This window comes from Lepisosteus oculatus, chromosome 8 (assembly GCF_040954835.1).
Source record: "Lepisosteus oculatus isolate fLepOcu1 chromosome 8, fLepOcu1.hap2, whole genome shotgun sequence".
NCBI classification, from domain to species: domain Eukaryota; kingdom Metazoa; phylum Chordata; class Actinopteri; order Semionotiformes; family Lepisosteidae; genus Lepisosteus; species Lepisosteus oculatus.
The window spans coordinates 18,794,593-18,810,604 of record NC_090703.1 but is presented as its reverse complement, the minus strand read 5'-3'; the positions used below and the strand labels follow the sequence as shown (position 1 = coordinate 18,810,604).

The 16,012-nt window shown below is 34.7% G+C and overlaps 1 protein-coding gene across 2 annotated transcripts in view; it reads left to right on the top strand.

Annotated features, from left to right (window-relative positions):
* The window catches only part of ppp4r4 (protein phosphatase 4, regulatory subunit 4), a 40,322-nt gene that overhangs the window by 8,393 nt on the left and 15,917 nt on the right, over positions 1-16,012 (top strand). The window contains exons 3-7 of one of the 2 annotated variants that reach the window (XM_006632465.3): positions 9,573-9,675; positions 11,126-11,273; positions 12,100-12,173; positions 13,181-13,287; positions 13,598-13,705. In XM_006632465.3, the coding sequence (XP_006632528.2) occupies positions 9,573-9,675; positions 11,126-11,273; positions 12,100-12,173; positions 13,181-13,287; positions 13,598-13,705 (540 nt within the window). Of the gene's footprint in view, positions 1-9,572; positions 9,676-11,125; positions 11,274-12,096; positions 12,174-13,180; positions 13,288-13,597; positions 13,706-16,012 lie in introns of both variants that reach the window. The other variant, XM_015350664.2, reaches the window with a different exon arrangement.

Genomic DNA, 16,012 nt, shown 5'->3' with positions numbered 1-16,012 from the left:
TGTTGTATTCTTGGCAGTAGAATGTACTGCATAGGTTGTGGTGGATTGTTTTTTCTGTTTCATTAAAGTTGCATGTCCTGTTTCTGATTACAGGTATGATAAAGAAAGGCCTTTGTCAAGTGTAATGAAAATCAAAGCCTTTGACAAGCTCCTTGTTAAATTTCAAAGCAGCATGCATGACATACATTTAAAGGCCTTGAAAAACAAATTTCTGACATTTTTTACATTATAATCAAATAGTTAAAGATGTTTATTTTTCAGCAGTGATTTGGTACAAATTCAAAGTCAAGATGAAAGAAATACTGGAACTGGAGACAATTTATAATTTAATAGAAAAAAATATACCATAGTAGTTTAATCTAATCACACCTCTGCTACAGTGTCAAGAACATGTTTGTGAACTCCCCAACATAATAATGGGAATGACAGTTTCTTACAGTATATCCTTGTTTAATCAAGAACAATATTTTCTTAAGTAACTAAACTGTTTTAAAGTGACTGATTCAGTATTTTTTTAGATGCATTGGTGTATGAAGTAAAAAATATAAGCAGTGTACAGTATGTGAAAGTAAGTGAACCCTTAGTTTTCTTTGCACATTTAAGGTATTTATTAGAATCAAGTAATTAAGTAACTAGGTAACTGGTCAGCCAATGTTCTACAATAAAAAAATTGGGGCAGTGAATTGCAATTTGTCATTTTTGCTCTATATTATGTATAATATATATATGTATATCATTTATATTTCAGGACAAAAGATAACTATGAGACAAAAGAATAGAAGAATAATTCTGATTATTATTCTGCACACATGTTTACATGTGTTAGAACAGTGCCATTTGTTGTGTTCAATCCCCCATTTCAGGTGAGCTTAAGTATTGGGACAAATGACTGACAAGTGTTTCAGATTGCTCAGGTGTTCCATATTAATTGGGAAAATATAGAAGTGCTATCAATGTATAGTCTTGGTTTCAACTTTAGTAGTTCACGTCTTCGGTCTGCATCTTGAATTAGGAGACATAAACCAAATCAAATACTAGTGAGTTGTCTATGATAAAAAAAAAGAAATTGTGAAACTTATGTTAGGTAAATAAAATATAAGGTTTTTACTTTATCCTGTGCATTATAAATGGTACTCAGTTCAAATTTTAAATACTCAGAAATCTTTCTTGATACTAGTGGAAATTTTCTTCATATTAATATTTTAATGTTGGAAACATCTCTGAACCATTTCTTTCTTTCCCAGAACTTTTAATATTCCTTGATCTCTGAGCAAAAAGAATGAAACCTTTTGACATTGCAAGTAATAACCTTTAAAAATATATATGTTTAGATATTTCCAGAATGCTTTATGTTCTGGAATCACCACTTATCTACAAACTTTAAACTAGAGAGTACCCTGTTTCTATTATTTGTTATCATTTTTAATGGTTTGCCATATAGGTAAAGAGTTATGCAGGTATACAGTAAGTGCATACTAAATTTTCCTACTTGTGAGATATTCTGCCTCTGTTATTTTACTGTACATGACCTTTACACTGTTAAACAGATATTAATTTTAAAGGGGACTGTACCACATAATATACATAAACATTTTTATTGTTAATTGAGGTGATTTGAGGATTATATACTATCATACTAAGGAGAAAGAGGCTGGCTAAGAGAGAAGTGATATATCGTAGAATAACATGATGTCTATCATAATACTAAAGGATATTTCTAATAAAATATTTTACAAACTTATATGATTTTGATATTTGTTTTCATTAATAGCTTTGGGATTTTGTTGTCTATTAGATCTCTTTTGACCTATTCATTTGACACTGTTATGCCTTCTTCTATAACCTATGAACAGTCACATATTCTTCTGTGAGAAGGATTTAATTAGGCTCAGGCTAATTAAAGAGGGAATTCCTTTGACTTTTGTACTCTGTTGGGTGACAGACTAGTTAGATGAGAGAAAATTGTTCTGCTTGGCATTTCACTTAATATATGGGTTCAAAGCACTAGAGAAACATCCAGATGACATTCAAGTAGTACATATTCAGAAGCAGTGAACTATAGTAAATTAATTTTAATGTGTACTTATTGGCACATTGTTAAATCAATCTTAGTTAAACTTTCCTGTTTAATTGAAAGTGTTCAATCAATATTTAGCATTTAGCTTGTTTCCAATATGGGTCATTAATTAAAATCTTATTTTAATAGTTTGGTCAACTTTACTTTGTCACTGCATTAGAAAACTCGTTCTTTGTTTTACCCCTAAGGGGTTTTATTTTGTGTATCTGATATGGATTTAGTTTATACTTGCAAATTTAAATAGAATTTTTCCAGTTTTCTTTGTTATTTAAGCCATTATGAAATTCCTTTGATTAGTAACTTTGGATATAAAACACAGAACATATTCAAGGAAGCTACATTGATAAGTATGATAAACACAGGGTATCCAGAGCACTAGCTAAAATATGTTTAAGTATGTTAAACATGTTGAAAACAGTAGTGCAGGGATGTTGCTAAGACTACCTCACCAGAGCAGTTCTGTTTGACATGCTGTACCCTGTTTGTTGGTCGGGATACATCACTTCAATTTCATCACTGGACACCAGTCCATTGCAGGGAGCACACAGACACAAACACACATGCACTCACAGTAGAGTCAATTTTACAGAACCCAGTTCACCAGGCAGCATACTGTATCTCTGGACTGTAAGAGAAAACCAGAGGGCCCACACAAACACTGGGAGAACATTCACACTCCACACAGATAGCCCTGCAGGAATTCAACCCAGAGCCTCAGTACTGCAAGGTAAGCCATGCTAACCCCTGCACTACCATGCCACCCAAAACAGAAAGGAAAATTTACAAAATATAATCAGTATTCTACAATCTAAAGAAAAAAATTCCCTGAAGATTACTGCAGGTTTTAAAATTTCAGGAGGCGCTATGTGTACTGAATGTGCCAATTAATGTTGGCACATTAATTAATGTTTAATTAATGTTACTGTATGTGCATTTTCATTCACTTGCTCATTCTTAAACCTTAAATGTAGGAATAGACTTTTTCATGCCTGCCCAAATTAGACATTGTATGTTTACTGAAAGGTGGTGGTATAGTGAAGACTGTACTGTGCAATAAAACCACTGGCATTATGAGAAAATGAAATTGTAGAAGATGTAAAACTGCAGCTAATTACTATGTCCTTTGCCATAGCATCTTTTAAGATATGATGACTTTTCGTCCCATTTCTTTTCTGAATCTCTTTGGATTAAATGTGTTTTGTTGCTGCTATCAGGGTAATGAACCAAAATCAAACATTAAAATCCCTTTGTAAACATGTAAGGTATTGAAACAGTAAGTCCAACTGAATAAATGGCTTGTCTTGTTTTCCTTCGACAGTTGGTTCTGGTCAAAGCTCAAATGTCAGCAGTAACTATTTGGATTTGCTCAACCTTGATGATCTTTGCTGGAATGTATTTGAAGTGTTCTGTAATTATTTAAATAGACCAGGTTCGTTGAAGTAATGACTTATAAAGAACAGATGGTTCCTGGTACATTTGACAGCTTTTGTTACTCCTTTTGTGTGCTGTCGCGTGTCATGTACTGTATGATCCGACTGTGTTGTTTTTTTAGTTTCCATTTAACTATATTATAAAGTTTGAACTTCTCAACATACTTTATTAATATGTAAAGAGTAGAAAAAAACTGATGTAACAGCAAAATATAAGAGAGCAACATATGTCTTTTTGTCATTTCAAGCTTTTCCTAAATTAAATTCCCTGCACTTAAATAGATCTTTTCTGGACACTCCACTCAAAGACCTTTACAGGAAATGGGAACTCCCCTCCACCACCAACAATGAGCAGCACCCACCTGGCTGATGTCACATCAACCAAAGTGTGCCAGTACGCTCACCACACATCAGCTATGTGTGGGGAGGAGAACAGAGTAATGAAGCCAGTTCATAAATGGGGATTATTAGGAGACCATGATTGATAAAGGGAAGGGGAAAATTTGGCCAAGACACCAAGGATAACACCTCTATTTCTTTCAAAAATGTCCTGAGATTTTTAATTACCATGGGGAGTCAGGACCTTAGTTTTACATCTCATCCAAAGGAAAGCACCTTTTTTACAGTATAGTGTCACTATACTGGGGCATTAGAACCCACACTGACTGTAGATTTTACAGAAGACTGTCCGTCTGGCCGGTAGAGACTGTGCTGGAAATCAGACAACTTGTTTGGCAATCAAAGCAGTAGTAACAGGAGTACTACCGTGTTGTTAGGAGCATTTCTGGAGAGAAATGGATATAACCATTGCACAATGCAGTGGTGTTCCTGAGCCAAGCTTAAAATAAGCTTAAAATAATTTGGGAAAAAAGATAAATGATCTTACACTTGTTTTGTTATACTGAATAGAATTAGAATACTAAAAATAAAACGTGTACAGTATTATAACTAAACCTCCAAGATTTACAGACTGTATTCACTGAATTAACAAAATTCACAATAAAGACTAAGACAGCAGAATTACAATGGCTGCAGTGCAAAATGTGCAGTATATCTCTTTATCAGCACCAACAGAAAATACAAATCAGAATTTGCACAAAGATGAGTCAGAACAGTTTAAAACAAAGTTTAATGCATATCCTAGTTTAAAGTTTAATGGAATTATCCAAGATAAATCTTTGCCAAAGTGATGGAAAGATTAAAATGTGGAGAAGACGCTCCAAGTTACACCACCTCACCTGTGAAACATGCTGGGGGTAATGTCAGGTACAGTATAGCTCCTATAGGAACTGGTTTCCTCGTCTTTGTTGTAGATGTAGCTAATGACAAGAACATTTTACAAATAAGAGGAGGGCATCTGGCCCATCTTAGATATTTAGTCGTTAATTGATCCAGCCAGCTTCTTGAAAGAAGCCAGAGCATCTTTGGGTAGCTTGTTCCATACTTCCACATGATGGCAGCAGCAGAATTAATAATGAAGTTTACAGAAACAGTCTCCTTGTAATGTAGACGAGAATGCGTCCATATGTTGTGAGTGACACTTCACCATACAACATTGCAATAATCCAAAACATCCAGTCAGTGCAACCAAATAATTAATCTGGAATAAAAATGTGGACGATCTTAGACAGAATTTTCAAGATTTCAATCCTGATTACTATGCACTTTACACAAAAGAAAAAGAAAAAACTGAATTCAAAACACCCCAGGAACAGGCAAGAATGTAAAGTGACTGCACAGGGTCAACAAAGCATCTACAATTATTACACAAATCGCCTTAATTATTACTATTATAAAAATCAATGACAGTAAAGTGACCAAGACACCTTAAAATTAGCAACAATAGTTATTTTTCACAGAACTAATAAAATGTTTACAAAGCCACATAATTAATTAATAACATAATTAATTGCCTGATCCAATGATCCATTATCCAATGAAAACATTTTTATATTTACTCTTAAACCCAGCGATTTACAATTGTAAATGATAAATTACATCCGTTGTGATATATACTTTTGCAAAACTCTTCTGTAATAAGACTTCTTGGATTTTAACACTTGATCTTATCTATCTAGAGTACAGGCTTACAGGATAAATAAGAAAATCAATCTGTCTTTGTATGCCTTTTGCTTTGTGGCTTTTTGGAATCTGCGTTACACACAGACTTATTAACACAATAATACTGAGCAGAATAATATGTAAGCTGTGTCTCCACAAAATCAGCTGTCCTCTCAATATTATATATTTAAATGCTGTTGACGTTTTTCTTTCATGTATTCCAACCTCCATTAGAATTTGCAATTCACAGAAAACATCCTTGTTTCGTAATACATGAGCAAATGAAACTAAACTATCAGAAAGATTTTATGCAGCTCACACACTTCCTTTTTTATATTTTTGAATACATTTACTGTTAAATTGTTTACTGATCCAGGCTATCAATTAATCAACAGTATGTTTAAGGAGCTTTCGTGATTTTATTCTTATATTGAAACAGCAGGTTAATGGCTCTTTTTTATTAGCTAGATGCCAGTGCCAGTTAGATGTAGCTTGAGACTTTGTGGTGCTTTCCAGGGACACTGTAGAACTCATTAGACACGCATTAGTACACCATGTGGAACTCATCCTTGCCATCAGTGTTGTTCTGCAAGATCATGAATCACGTCAAACTATCTCTCTTTCCAAGCTTGTTTGCAGAAGATAAACCCCCCGGTCAGAATGTCACTTTGCTGCAGTGAGCAAGTCAGCTGCTCTACTGGAAAGTCAAAGTGCATGGAGAACAAATTATTATGTTTGTAGTTTGCTGCCTGGTTGTTTTGACAATGTGCGCAACTGCAGTCTTCTTTCTAGTGGGTGGTGATGTTTGTGCTAACTAATTGTTTGCAGGTCTTATCATCATTTCTCATCCCCGTGGAAACAAGAATAGAATACTCCAGGCAAATGCAGACCATCTTTATTAGCATTAAAAAATACAGATGACCAATAATTAACCTTGCCTCCAGAAAGAAAACATAGAAGGGTATAATTTAATTGAGCTCTAATAATAATGAAATGTAATGTTAATAATAATAATGTTTCTTTATTAGCCCTATACAATTTCTTGCATTAGGAATTCGTCTTTTCACATACCCCAGCTTTTTTCTCCGAGGAGACACAGACAGGGAGAGAAGCTTGGGGTCAGAGCACAGGGTCTGCCATTGCACAGCACCCCTGGAGCAGTTGGGGTTAAGGGCCTTGCTCAGGGGCCCAACAGAGTAGGATTCCTCTGCCAGCCACAGGATTTGAACCAGCAACCTTCCAGGCAGATCCTTAGCCACAGAGCCACCACTCCACCCGGCAGTAAGCTACACCAACTCTATTACGTGTAGGTGTAGCTTACTGCTCTCCAAGTTATTGTTCAGCTGCCAATCGAATTTCTGAACCTCAGTATGAAGACAGGGTTTCTGCATTGCAAAATTCAAAATAATTGCAAAGGGTTCAAAAAATTTCAACTAACACCCCTACTGTCTCATAGTTACTGTAAATAATGACATTCTACTTCAGCAGGGAGAGAAATATAGTAGTCTTTGCTTTTATGTTTTCTGGCATTATAGACTAGGGTGCTGTCAGCAGACAACTACAACAGAACAGATCATCCTGCCAGAAGTCAACTTTTCTTTGTGCTTAAGAAAATACAGCACATTGTGTATAATTTGTTTCGGATAGTTGACAGCACAGTGACAGCACAGGTTGTATCATCTGTTCAATTACAAAATCCAGCCTGCTATTGAAAATCAGTTTTATGCTGCATTTAAATCTTTCAATATAAATTTATTCTAATATAAAGGTTATCAAAATGTCAAAACGATTATTTTGTGTAACCAGTCTTATTGCATTTTTCAGTCAACAGTTCAACCTAATTACAAAGTCATGCCAGCTCTTTTTACTTCCTGAAAGTCTTCCAGGTGACAGTGGATCCAGATATTCCCTTAGAAGATTGAGATATACTTTTCATGGAGTGGGGTAAAGTTACCACATCTCTCAGCATTAGTGCTTAATTGATTTAGGTTTAGGCATTCTTCACCCTGCATTCCATCTGGTTCAGCTTAATGGAGTTTTTCTTTCAAACATTAAAGAGCCAGAACTCTTTTCAGATACAAGATAGTATTTTTTGTATATAACCCTACAAACCTACACAAGGATCAATACAACCTGATTTCTGCAAATTGTAAAAATGTGTGAGTATGGCCTTCAATGCCACATGGCCGAAAGCTCCATGCCTCTTTAATGTACTCATTATTGCAATTGTGTTTTAGAAACAAATTTGAAAAAGATCACACCCGAAACCGAAAAATGAATGTCAAGTGTCACTTAGTAGAGTTAATGTGTATAACAAGATCCATCTTTTGTGAGGATTAGGATTAAGGAAAGCAAGAGCCATTATCACAATTCCTTTAGAAATCATGTTGACTTGGATATTACACAGCTTTTTTCTTATTTATTAAAGAACTTCAGTCAGCTACTATGACTTTAGTAGGGAAAATAATTATCCATGAAAATTAATTAGCATTTGTAAAAGTAGCAGTTTTTTTTAGGTAAACAGCATTTTATGGGAGATTGAATTAAATCAAAAGTGTCTCCGATCAACAGCAGCCCCTAAAAAATGATTCTACTAATACTTCTGTTTAAGTGAAATTTCATGTTTTTTTTTATTTTGGTAAATGAACATATTTTTATGACAGCATTTTTATAAAATGTTATTCGATCACAGCATTCACTATGAATTAATTCTGCTGAAAGTATGTAAATACATTCTAAGCTTCTAATACACTAAATAAAGCACAAATGTTCCAAATTGGGTTAACTAATGCACAGCCAAAGATCCATACATTCAGAAATGAAGATAGTGTTTTATCATATTTTATCAGGACTCCTGAATCACTCATTCATGTGTCTGCTTGTTTCAAATGAATTTCCACATGGCCTGTTTTGAGGAGTCACTCAACTGTGATGAGATAAAGCAGTTCCCTGGTGATTTTCCCTCCCTAACCCCTGGGAGTGCAGATTAAATAAGTGCTAAACATGCTTTGCCATCAAATAATAGCAACTTGATGTCGCTGAGACTTTTCTTGCTTAAGTTCCTGACAGTCTTGAAATGTCACAGTTCACATTGTTGAGTTTGGTACCATTAGCTGGTGCATTTAATTTCAGTTAATTTCACTGACAAATCCTTGAGGAGATGAAGAAAGCAAATTAAAAGAGATCGGCATGACCTCTGTCTTCTTCAGAGTACAACTAGAGCACATTTTCAAGGCACTTTAATTTCGCATGCTATTTCTGTCAGGTTCCATAGACGAATAAAGAGCCACAAAATAGGGCATAGAGACATTTCATGGTTGCAGTGTCAAATGTAGTGCAGAATGGTCGCGTAAAATTGTTAACACTAATTCACTGAATGTCAGATTTCCATTTTCAGCCAAAAGCAAATATTTTCATATTTATGTGAATTTGTTGCAATTATTATTCTTGTTTTCAATAACATTATGTGATTGCCTCTTATTTGATTTTAGGTTTTGTTCCAGTATTCCAAAGCCTTCCAGTACAAATTAAAGGAATCAAGATATTAAGTGAAGATGTTGCAAAACACTAAGGCAAATATCAGTTCATATGGAGATTAGTGATACGATTAAATACCTATACAGAATACAAGGGCTGTATCTGTATGAAAACAGAAGTTAAATAATTTGGAAAAAGAAAACAGAAAGGGGAAGACATCATTCATCCCCAGATTGTATAGATAGTGGCCTCTCTGTGATTCCTTTATGTTCATCAAATGGATCAGTTTTTATGTAGCTTTTGTTAAATGTCTGTTGTCCGAGATGCTAAGTAATCAGTAAAAAGTGGTTTTATCTTACATTTTTCAGGGCATATTAATAATTAACAGCCTCATGTGTTGAGCACAGCAGTGATGCATGTCTGCCATTTTGCCTGCTATTAAATTTTTTCAGAATCCTAAAGAGAAACCTTTTGCAGATGAATCTCTCTACAGGACTTAAACATTTTCACTCTGATTTCATTTCCAGCTCAGGTCAGGATGTACAGCGAGCAAGTGTTGTCATCAGTCTGCCAAGCCTGGTTCGACAGAATCCAGCAGAGACATTTCGGAGGGTAGTGCCAAAAGTCAGAGTAAGCCAGACTAAATTAATTCTCTAGGTCATTCACCAAATGTCCATTATACTGAAATACAAAAACAGAAAATATCATCAAATGAGTTAGAATATATTACTTAAATTGTTTTTTATACCATGTTTTTATAAAAAGCAGCCTTCATAAAAAATAGTGAGCCAATGAATTTATTAGTGGTATGATGTACTGTGCATGCAGTGCCTAGATGAGGTATTCACATTTTTTATATTAATTACGAGCATTTACTTGAATTTCAAGTTAACCTCTTTATTCAAAATTGTAATCATGAAACAGAACACAAAGAAATTTCTCATTGCATAAGTATTCAGCCCCCTAAGTCAGTACTTACTGAAAGCAGCAATTCTTTGGCACGGATCAGCTCAAATCAGTTGTTCTGAGCTTTGTACAGTTGGATGGTGTTTTGTTGTCTGTTCTTCATTGCATAATTGTTATAGTTATGGGAATTTCATTGCGGATAGTTAATGGACTGCAATTGTCAAGACTCACCATAAGTATTCAGTTGGGTTCAAGGGATATTCATTCATTTATTTTTTCATTTCATTTCACATTTCAGTGTGTCTTTGGCCTTGTGTTTCAGATCATTGTCCTTCTGAAGTGTGAATTTTGAACCCAATTTTTGATGTTTGTTTTCTTATTTTTTCTTAAAATCTTAAGAGTAACCTTCTCCTGATCTATATTTTTCTACCACTTCATCCCTGGTTTGTTTTTGAAATATTCTTTTTCGTTCTGTTTGATTTGTTGTATTTCTATGAAAGTAGTGCCTTCAAATTCATTATCTGTCTGAGAGAACTTATGCAGACAAATGCATTTACTGTGTCAAGTTACAGTATTCTGTAGGTTTGTCTCACAGGCAGAAACAATTAAACTAATTTTGTGGCCTTTCAAAATATTACTTCACACCAGATTTAGGGTTCTCATAGCTAAGGGGTTGTATACTTAGGCAACTGAGAATATTTAAAATTATTTAATGTAAGATCAGCATTTTTAACTTTAGCAGTTTGGAGTATATAGTGTTTATTATTAATATACGGTGACAGCAAACTCAGACAGCAACAAAATTGAAAAATTATGGGTTTGGGTCTGAATGCTTGTTCTTAATGCATTGTATACCACCTATTACTGGAGTATCTCCTAAGTCAAGATGGTAATAATTTATCAAAGGTGAACAAAGGTGGGCATATTATATACATTAACTAGTTATGTTCCAATAATTCAGTTACATGGTTTGATCAGTACATAGAATAATTCTTCTTCTGAGAGATTTCTAAAATGTTTCATTAAAATCAATAAGACAGATATTATTTTTACATTGCATCTGATGGGCATTCATAAACATATAGATTGATTAGCACTGTAACTTTCATTTTCTCACTGGTGTCAACGTTTTGAAGTTTTTTCTCTGACTGACTTTTTGTGCCCTCACCCATAGGAAGTCCTACACGTTGCAGGGGTGGAGATGCAGTTAGCAGCTGCTGGCTCTTTCCTAACCATCCTGCAAGATGATCTCATATTGATCCAAACTCACACCCACTCGATTTTGCAAATCATTCTACTAAACCTAGATCACAGGGATGCAGGTCAGTTTTGTACAGGGAGAAGTGTTGGTGAGTCATGTGTGATGAGTCTGTTGTGATAGCTCGATCTGTTATTGGTTCTCTTCTTGGTAAGAGAAATTCTTCAAGTCATGTCACTACTCGGAATGTGGCTGGGATTCAAAATTGAGAACAACATACACCTAAATATGCATTACTATTGTCAAAAAAATAAATAAAATAAAAGAACTGAGGCTGTTTGATTCACCGTGAGTCACCAGTGGGCTAGTATTTTGTTGAAAAACTGCATGCTCTACTGAAAATAGCATCTCCTGTTAGTGATTTTAGACTAATTTAAAATAAGACTTGCTTGCAACCTTTACTCAAGTGGTCTCAAACAGTCTACAACTCAATTCCTGGACAATCCAGTGTCTTTTTTGAACCTTTCAGTTATGTACTGTAGTTGGTCTAATTAACTGCATCATTGCAACTGTTTTATACTATAGGTAACTACCTGTAAAAAAGTGAATGTTTTGTATAATCAGCAGGAAAAAACAAAATATGACTAAGAATAGGTTGAATGCTTAAATGACTACTTGTAGTAGAATGAAAACTACTGTACAATTCTTGGAACTGAAATTAAGAAACCCCTTATAGTCTATTTTGTTTGTGATTTAGGATGCTTTTCATGAAGCTTTGGTGTCAAATTAATTACTCATTTTTACAATGTAGTAAGATCTGGAATGAAAACTAATAATTAAATAAACTATAATGTGTGTATATGATTAAGAATATTCCTTCTACAGTAGATTGTGACTTAAGAAAGCTGTGATGTGAATATTTTAAGTGGCTTTGTTTTTGTTCTTAGCAGTGGTCTGTAATGCTTGGCTAGAAACACTATTATCTGCAATTGATGTTTTACCAAAGGAAACCATAAGGCAAGAAGTAAGTGATTAATTGTATTTACAAGATTAAAATATATAAATGGCAAGTTTAAAGTTTGTATGCCTTTCTTGTTAACTATTTCTCTTCCACATTGTCAAAAATCAAAATCCTTTTCTAACCTATCTAACCTATACAATTATCAGTGTATAACCACTGTGTAACATTGACTATAAATTCTCATGTCACAATAATACATTAGTCTAACATTTTAGACTAAGATTCAATCCTTTGTATTTCAACATGAATAGTTTTTAATTTGAATCAAGTACAGTATACAAAACATCAAAGGAAACATCTATTCACATTAGTTTTTAGAAAAATAAAGTGCAGTATTTGACTGTTACATAAGCAATAATACACCTCATTCAAAGAGAATGTGATAAGGGGATTTAACCTGTCGAATGTTAAGCTCGATGAAAATCTAGAAAAGTTAGAAAGGAACCAATATACCCCTCCTTTCAAGTGAACAGATACCTTTGTGCCATTGGTATGCCAGAGGCTGATCTAAATCACGTCAGTTGGATTTGCCAGCAGTGGAGCCAAGTCAAGCTTTTATGACCACCCTGTTCGACATCAGTGAGTGTGGTGCAACTGTACAGAAAGATACATTAATTGTTCTGTATTGATAGGGAGGTTCAAAGTCCATTTATAGTGATTTCACCCTGCCATTCATCACATTGCATAGATCAAGTCCTGGGACCTCACTGATGTGGGCTCCTCCAGATGTGGCAGTATTCCAGCAGAGTAACACACTTATACTGCTTGTGTAGCATTGGCTTTCTTGTGAAATGAGAAGGTGGGAATTATTGCATGGATGCCGTGCTTGCCTTAAACCCTGTTGAATCTAAGGCTCACAGACCACTGAACTTGCTCACTGGAAAATATGCGATTGATGCCTACTCTCTATTTTCATGCAATGTGTTTTGAAGATAAAATGCTTTTGTAGACATGGTTGACTCATCATCAGTGAGACTATTCTTAACTGCATTGATTGTTATTTTCTATAGATACTACACCCTCTGGTATCCAAAGCACAACTCTCCCAAACACTGCAATCCCGCTTGGCCAGCTGCCGCATTCTTGGAAAAGTAGCAGGGAAGTTTGAATCACAAATGTAAGTCACAGAGGGCAAATTGTCTTTACTATAAACTCAAGCTGATCAAAGTGTATTTATTTCTGTTGTATTTTTAGTTTGTACCACTCTGAAATTACAAAAGGAGTCTGTATTAAAATGTCATGTTATAATGTACACTGTACAGTCTGGTAAATGTATGTGCTTTTACTGAATTTTAATTTTTATTATCTCAAAGGCTTGTATATAGTTTTATGTGTTGTACCTTTTAAAGTACAATCACAGCATCTCTGCTGATGCATTTTAAAGTGCACAGGACTTCAAATGTATTCATATTTATCATTTCTTTCAGAGTTAAAAAAGACCTACTGCCTCTAGTAAGGTCTCTATGTCAAGATGTGGAGTATGAAGTACGGTCCTGTATGTGTCGACAGCTGGAGAACATAGCCAGAGGAATAGGGTAATTGTTTGATCCTATCAGGTCGAAGTCTCTTTGTAAGTCTTCTTGTTTGCCTTCGGGAAACCTATTACTTTTTCTAACATTGAAATGCTAAATAAATGTAACACAATAGCCCATAAATGTTATAAAAAAAACTGTGGCTATTTGAATATAGATCAAATATGTATAAATATATTGAGCTAAAGACTTGGATGTGGATAAAGTCACATTAGACAGACTTCTGAGTTCTGTAATCTCACCTATAGCCCCATTAGGGAACACAGCATGTAAATAATCAATGTAGTTGGTTACCCAATAATTTATGGATTTAGATAAATTAAGTCTAATCTGCTGTATATGGTTATATAGTGTTTAATAAATGGTACAAATAAAATAATTAAAATGTGAAATATAACATATTTCTTTGCTATTCAGTCACAGTCATTTCAAAGTGCATTTGCTATTTCTATAGGTCAAGTATGATAGCATGTTATAATGCCTGCTACTTCAAGGAAAAAAGCACATTGTTCAGTAGCTGTCAATATGAAATTTGTTTACAATTTACAAATTATCTGGTAACAAAGTGTTAATAATAATTTATTATCCATTTGCTATTTGAAGGCCACAAAAGGTAACTGGGTGTGTGTTTTGCACAACAGCTACTCTTATCAATTAATAATAGTACATGGCAGTACTAGGGACATTTTTGTATAACATCAAACATATAGTACTTATAATGTACATACAGTAGTTAATGGACTAGCATTCCTGAATGCTTACTATACACATGCCAACCAATTTATTTAATTCATTTTTATTTAGAGCTGTGCACAGTTCACATATTAAGTAATGATTAGTTCACATGCTTTGACTTAGAGATACAGGTAAAGTACAAAAAATGGAAACACCTAGGTAAATGAGGAACACCAAGTAAATTGAACACAAGGGCTTCCACACAGGTGTGGCACATGCATTATTTAAACAAATAACATTCCAGCATGCTTAATGTCACATACTGTATAAAAATGCTGGACTGGCCTGGTTCCCTATACTACTGTATATATATGGCTAGCATGACTACAAAATGAAACTTCAGTGGTTTTGAAAGGTGGGTGATTACTAGGGCACAATCTGACAGGAGCTTCCATGACAAAGTCAGCTCACCTTGCTGATATTTCACAAACAAAGAAGCAATGTCAGCGTGGAACAAAAGGGAAAGGCATCATCAGCAAAAGCCAACAGTGGCCAGAAGCGCATAGTCATGATATCTGTGCATTAATTTGGAAGTGCACGGCAAAACAAATGACCATCTGAAGATTAATTGACTGCGTATTTCGATCTGGGGAGGAAGGATTGCAGTATGCAAACCACTCATCACACCAGGCAATGCATTGTTGTCAATCCAGTGATGCAAAGAGCACAAAATATAAATGGACCAATGAGCTGTGTAGAAGTGTTAAAATAAGAGAATCATCCTTCACCATGTTTTTTACAGACTTGTGCACATGTGGCACCATCCTAAGTAACTCTACAGCCGTGTGTGTTGATTCTAACAGTGAAAGGTTCTGGTGGTTCCCTAATATTGTGGGTTGCATTTTCCTGGCTTGAGTTTGTGTACACCCTTTCCTTCAGAAGACAGGATCAATACTATTTGCTACTAAATGGTACAAAGTAATAATCTTCACCGCATTTCTTTACTGCCAGGATTGGTGTCTTCCAGAATGACAATTCCTTCTATCCACAGATCACAGTGGTTTCATGAGCATGACACTAAAGGGAGACTTAGGGATACCTCAGAGACTGAGGGAGACCTAAATATATTTGTACATTTGCAGGAAGTTATCAGAGGAATCAACTCCAGCTGTCTGGAATGTGATTCCACTATAAAACTTATAGATTACTAAATATTTTATTATAAATAAATATATTATTGTATTTAAAACAGAAAAATTAAGTATTGTACTGAGACTATGTTTTTAGTGGAAAAGGTTTAGTCTCTTGGGGAGACAGCATTGATGATAAAAGGATAATCTGATAATGTTTGAAAACCATCCCTGGACATAAAGGATTAGCTAGTAGAATAGGTTTCAGACTTAAGGGGAAATGGGAAGGTCATCGGTTTATGGACCAAGGTTGGGTTTGGAATATTGGTAACATTAGGGTTGATCTGCTTTCAAAGACAAAATGAGAAATAGAATGAGTGACTTAAGCAGCTGTGCACTGGAAGTTTTATTTCCAGCTTTACTTTGATATTTTAATAGATTATTCACACCCTTACAGTACTCTGTGTCTTAGATATGTGTTGCTATACAGTATTTGTGAGTTCTT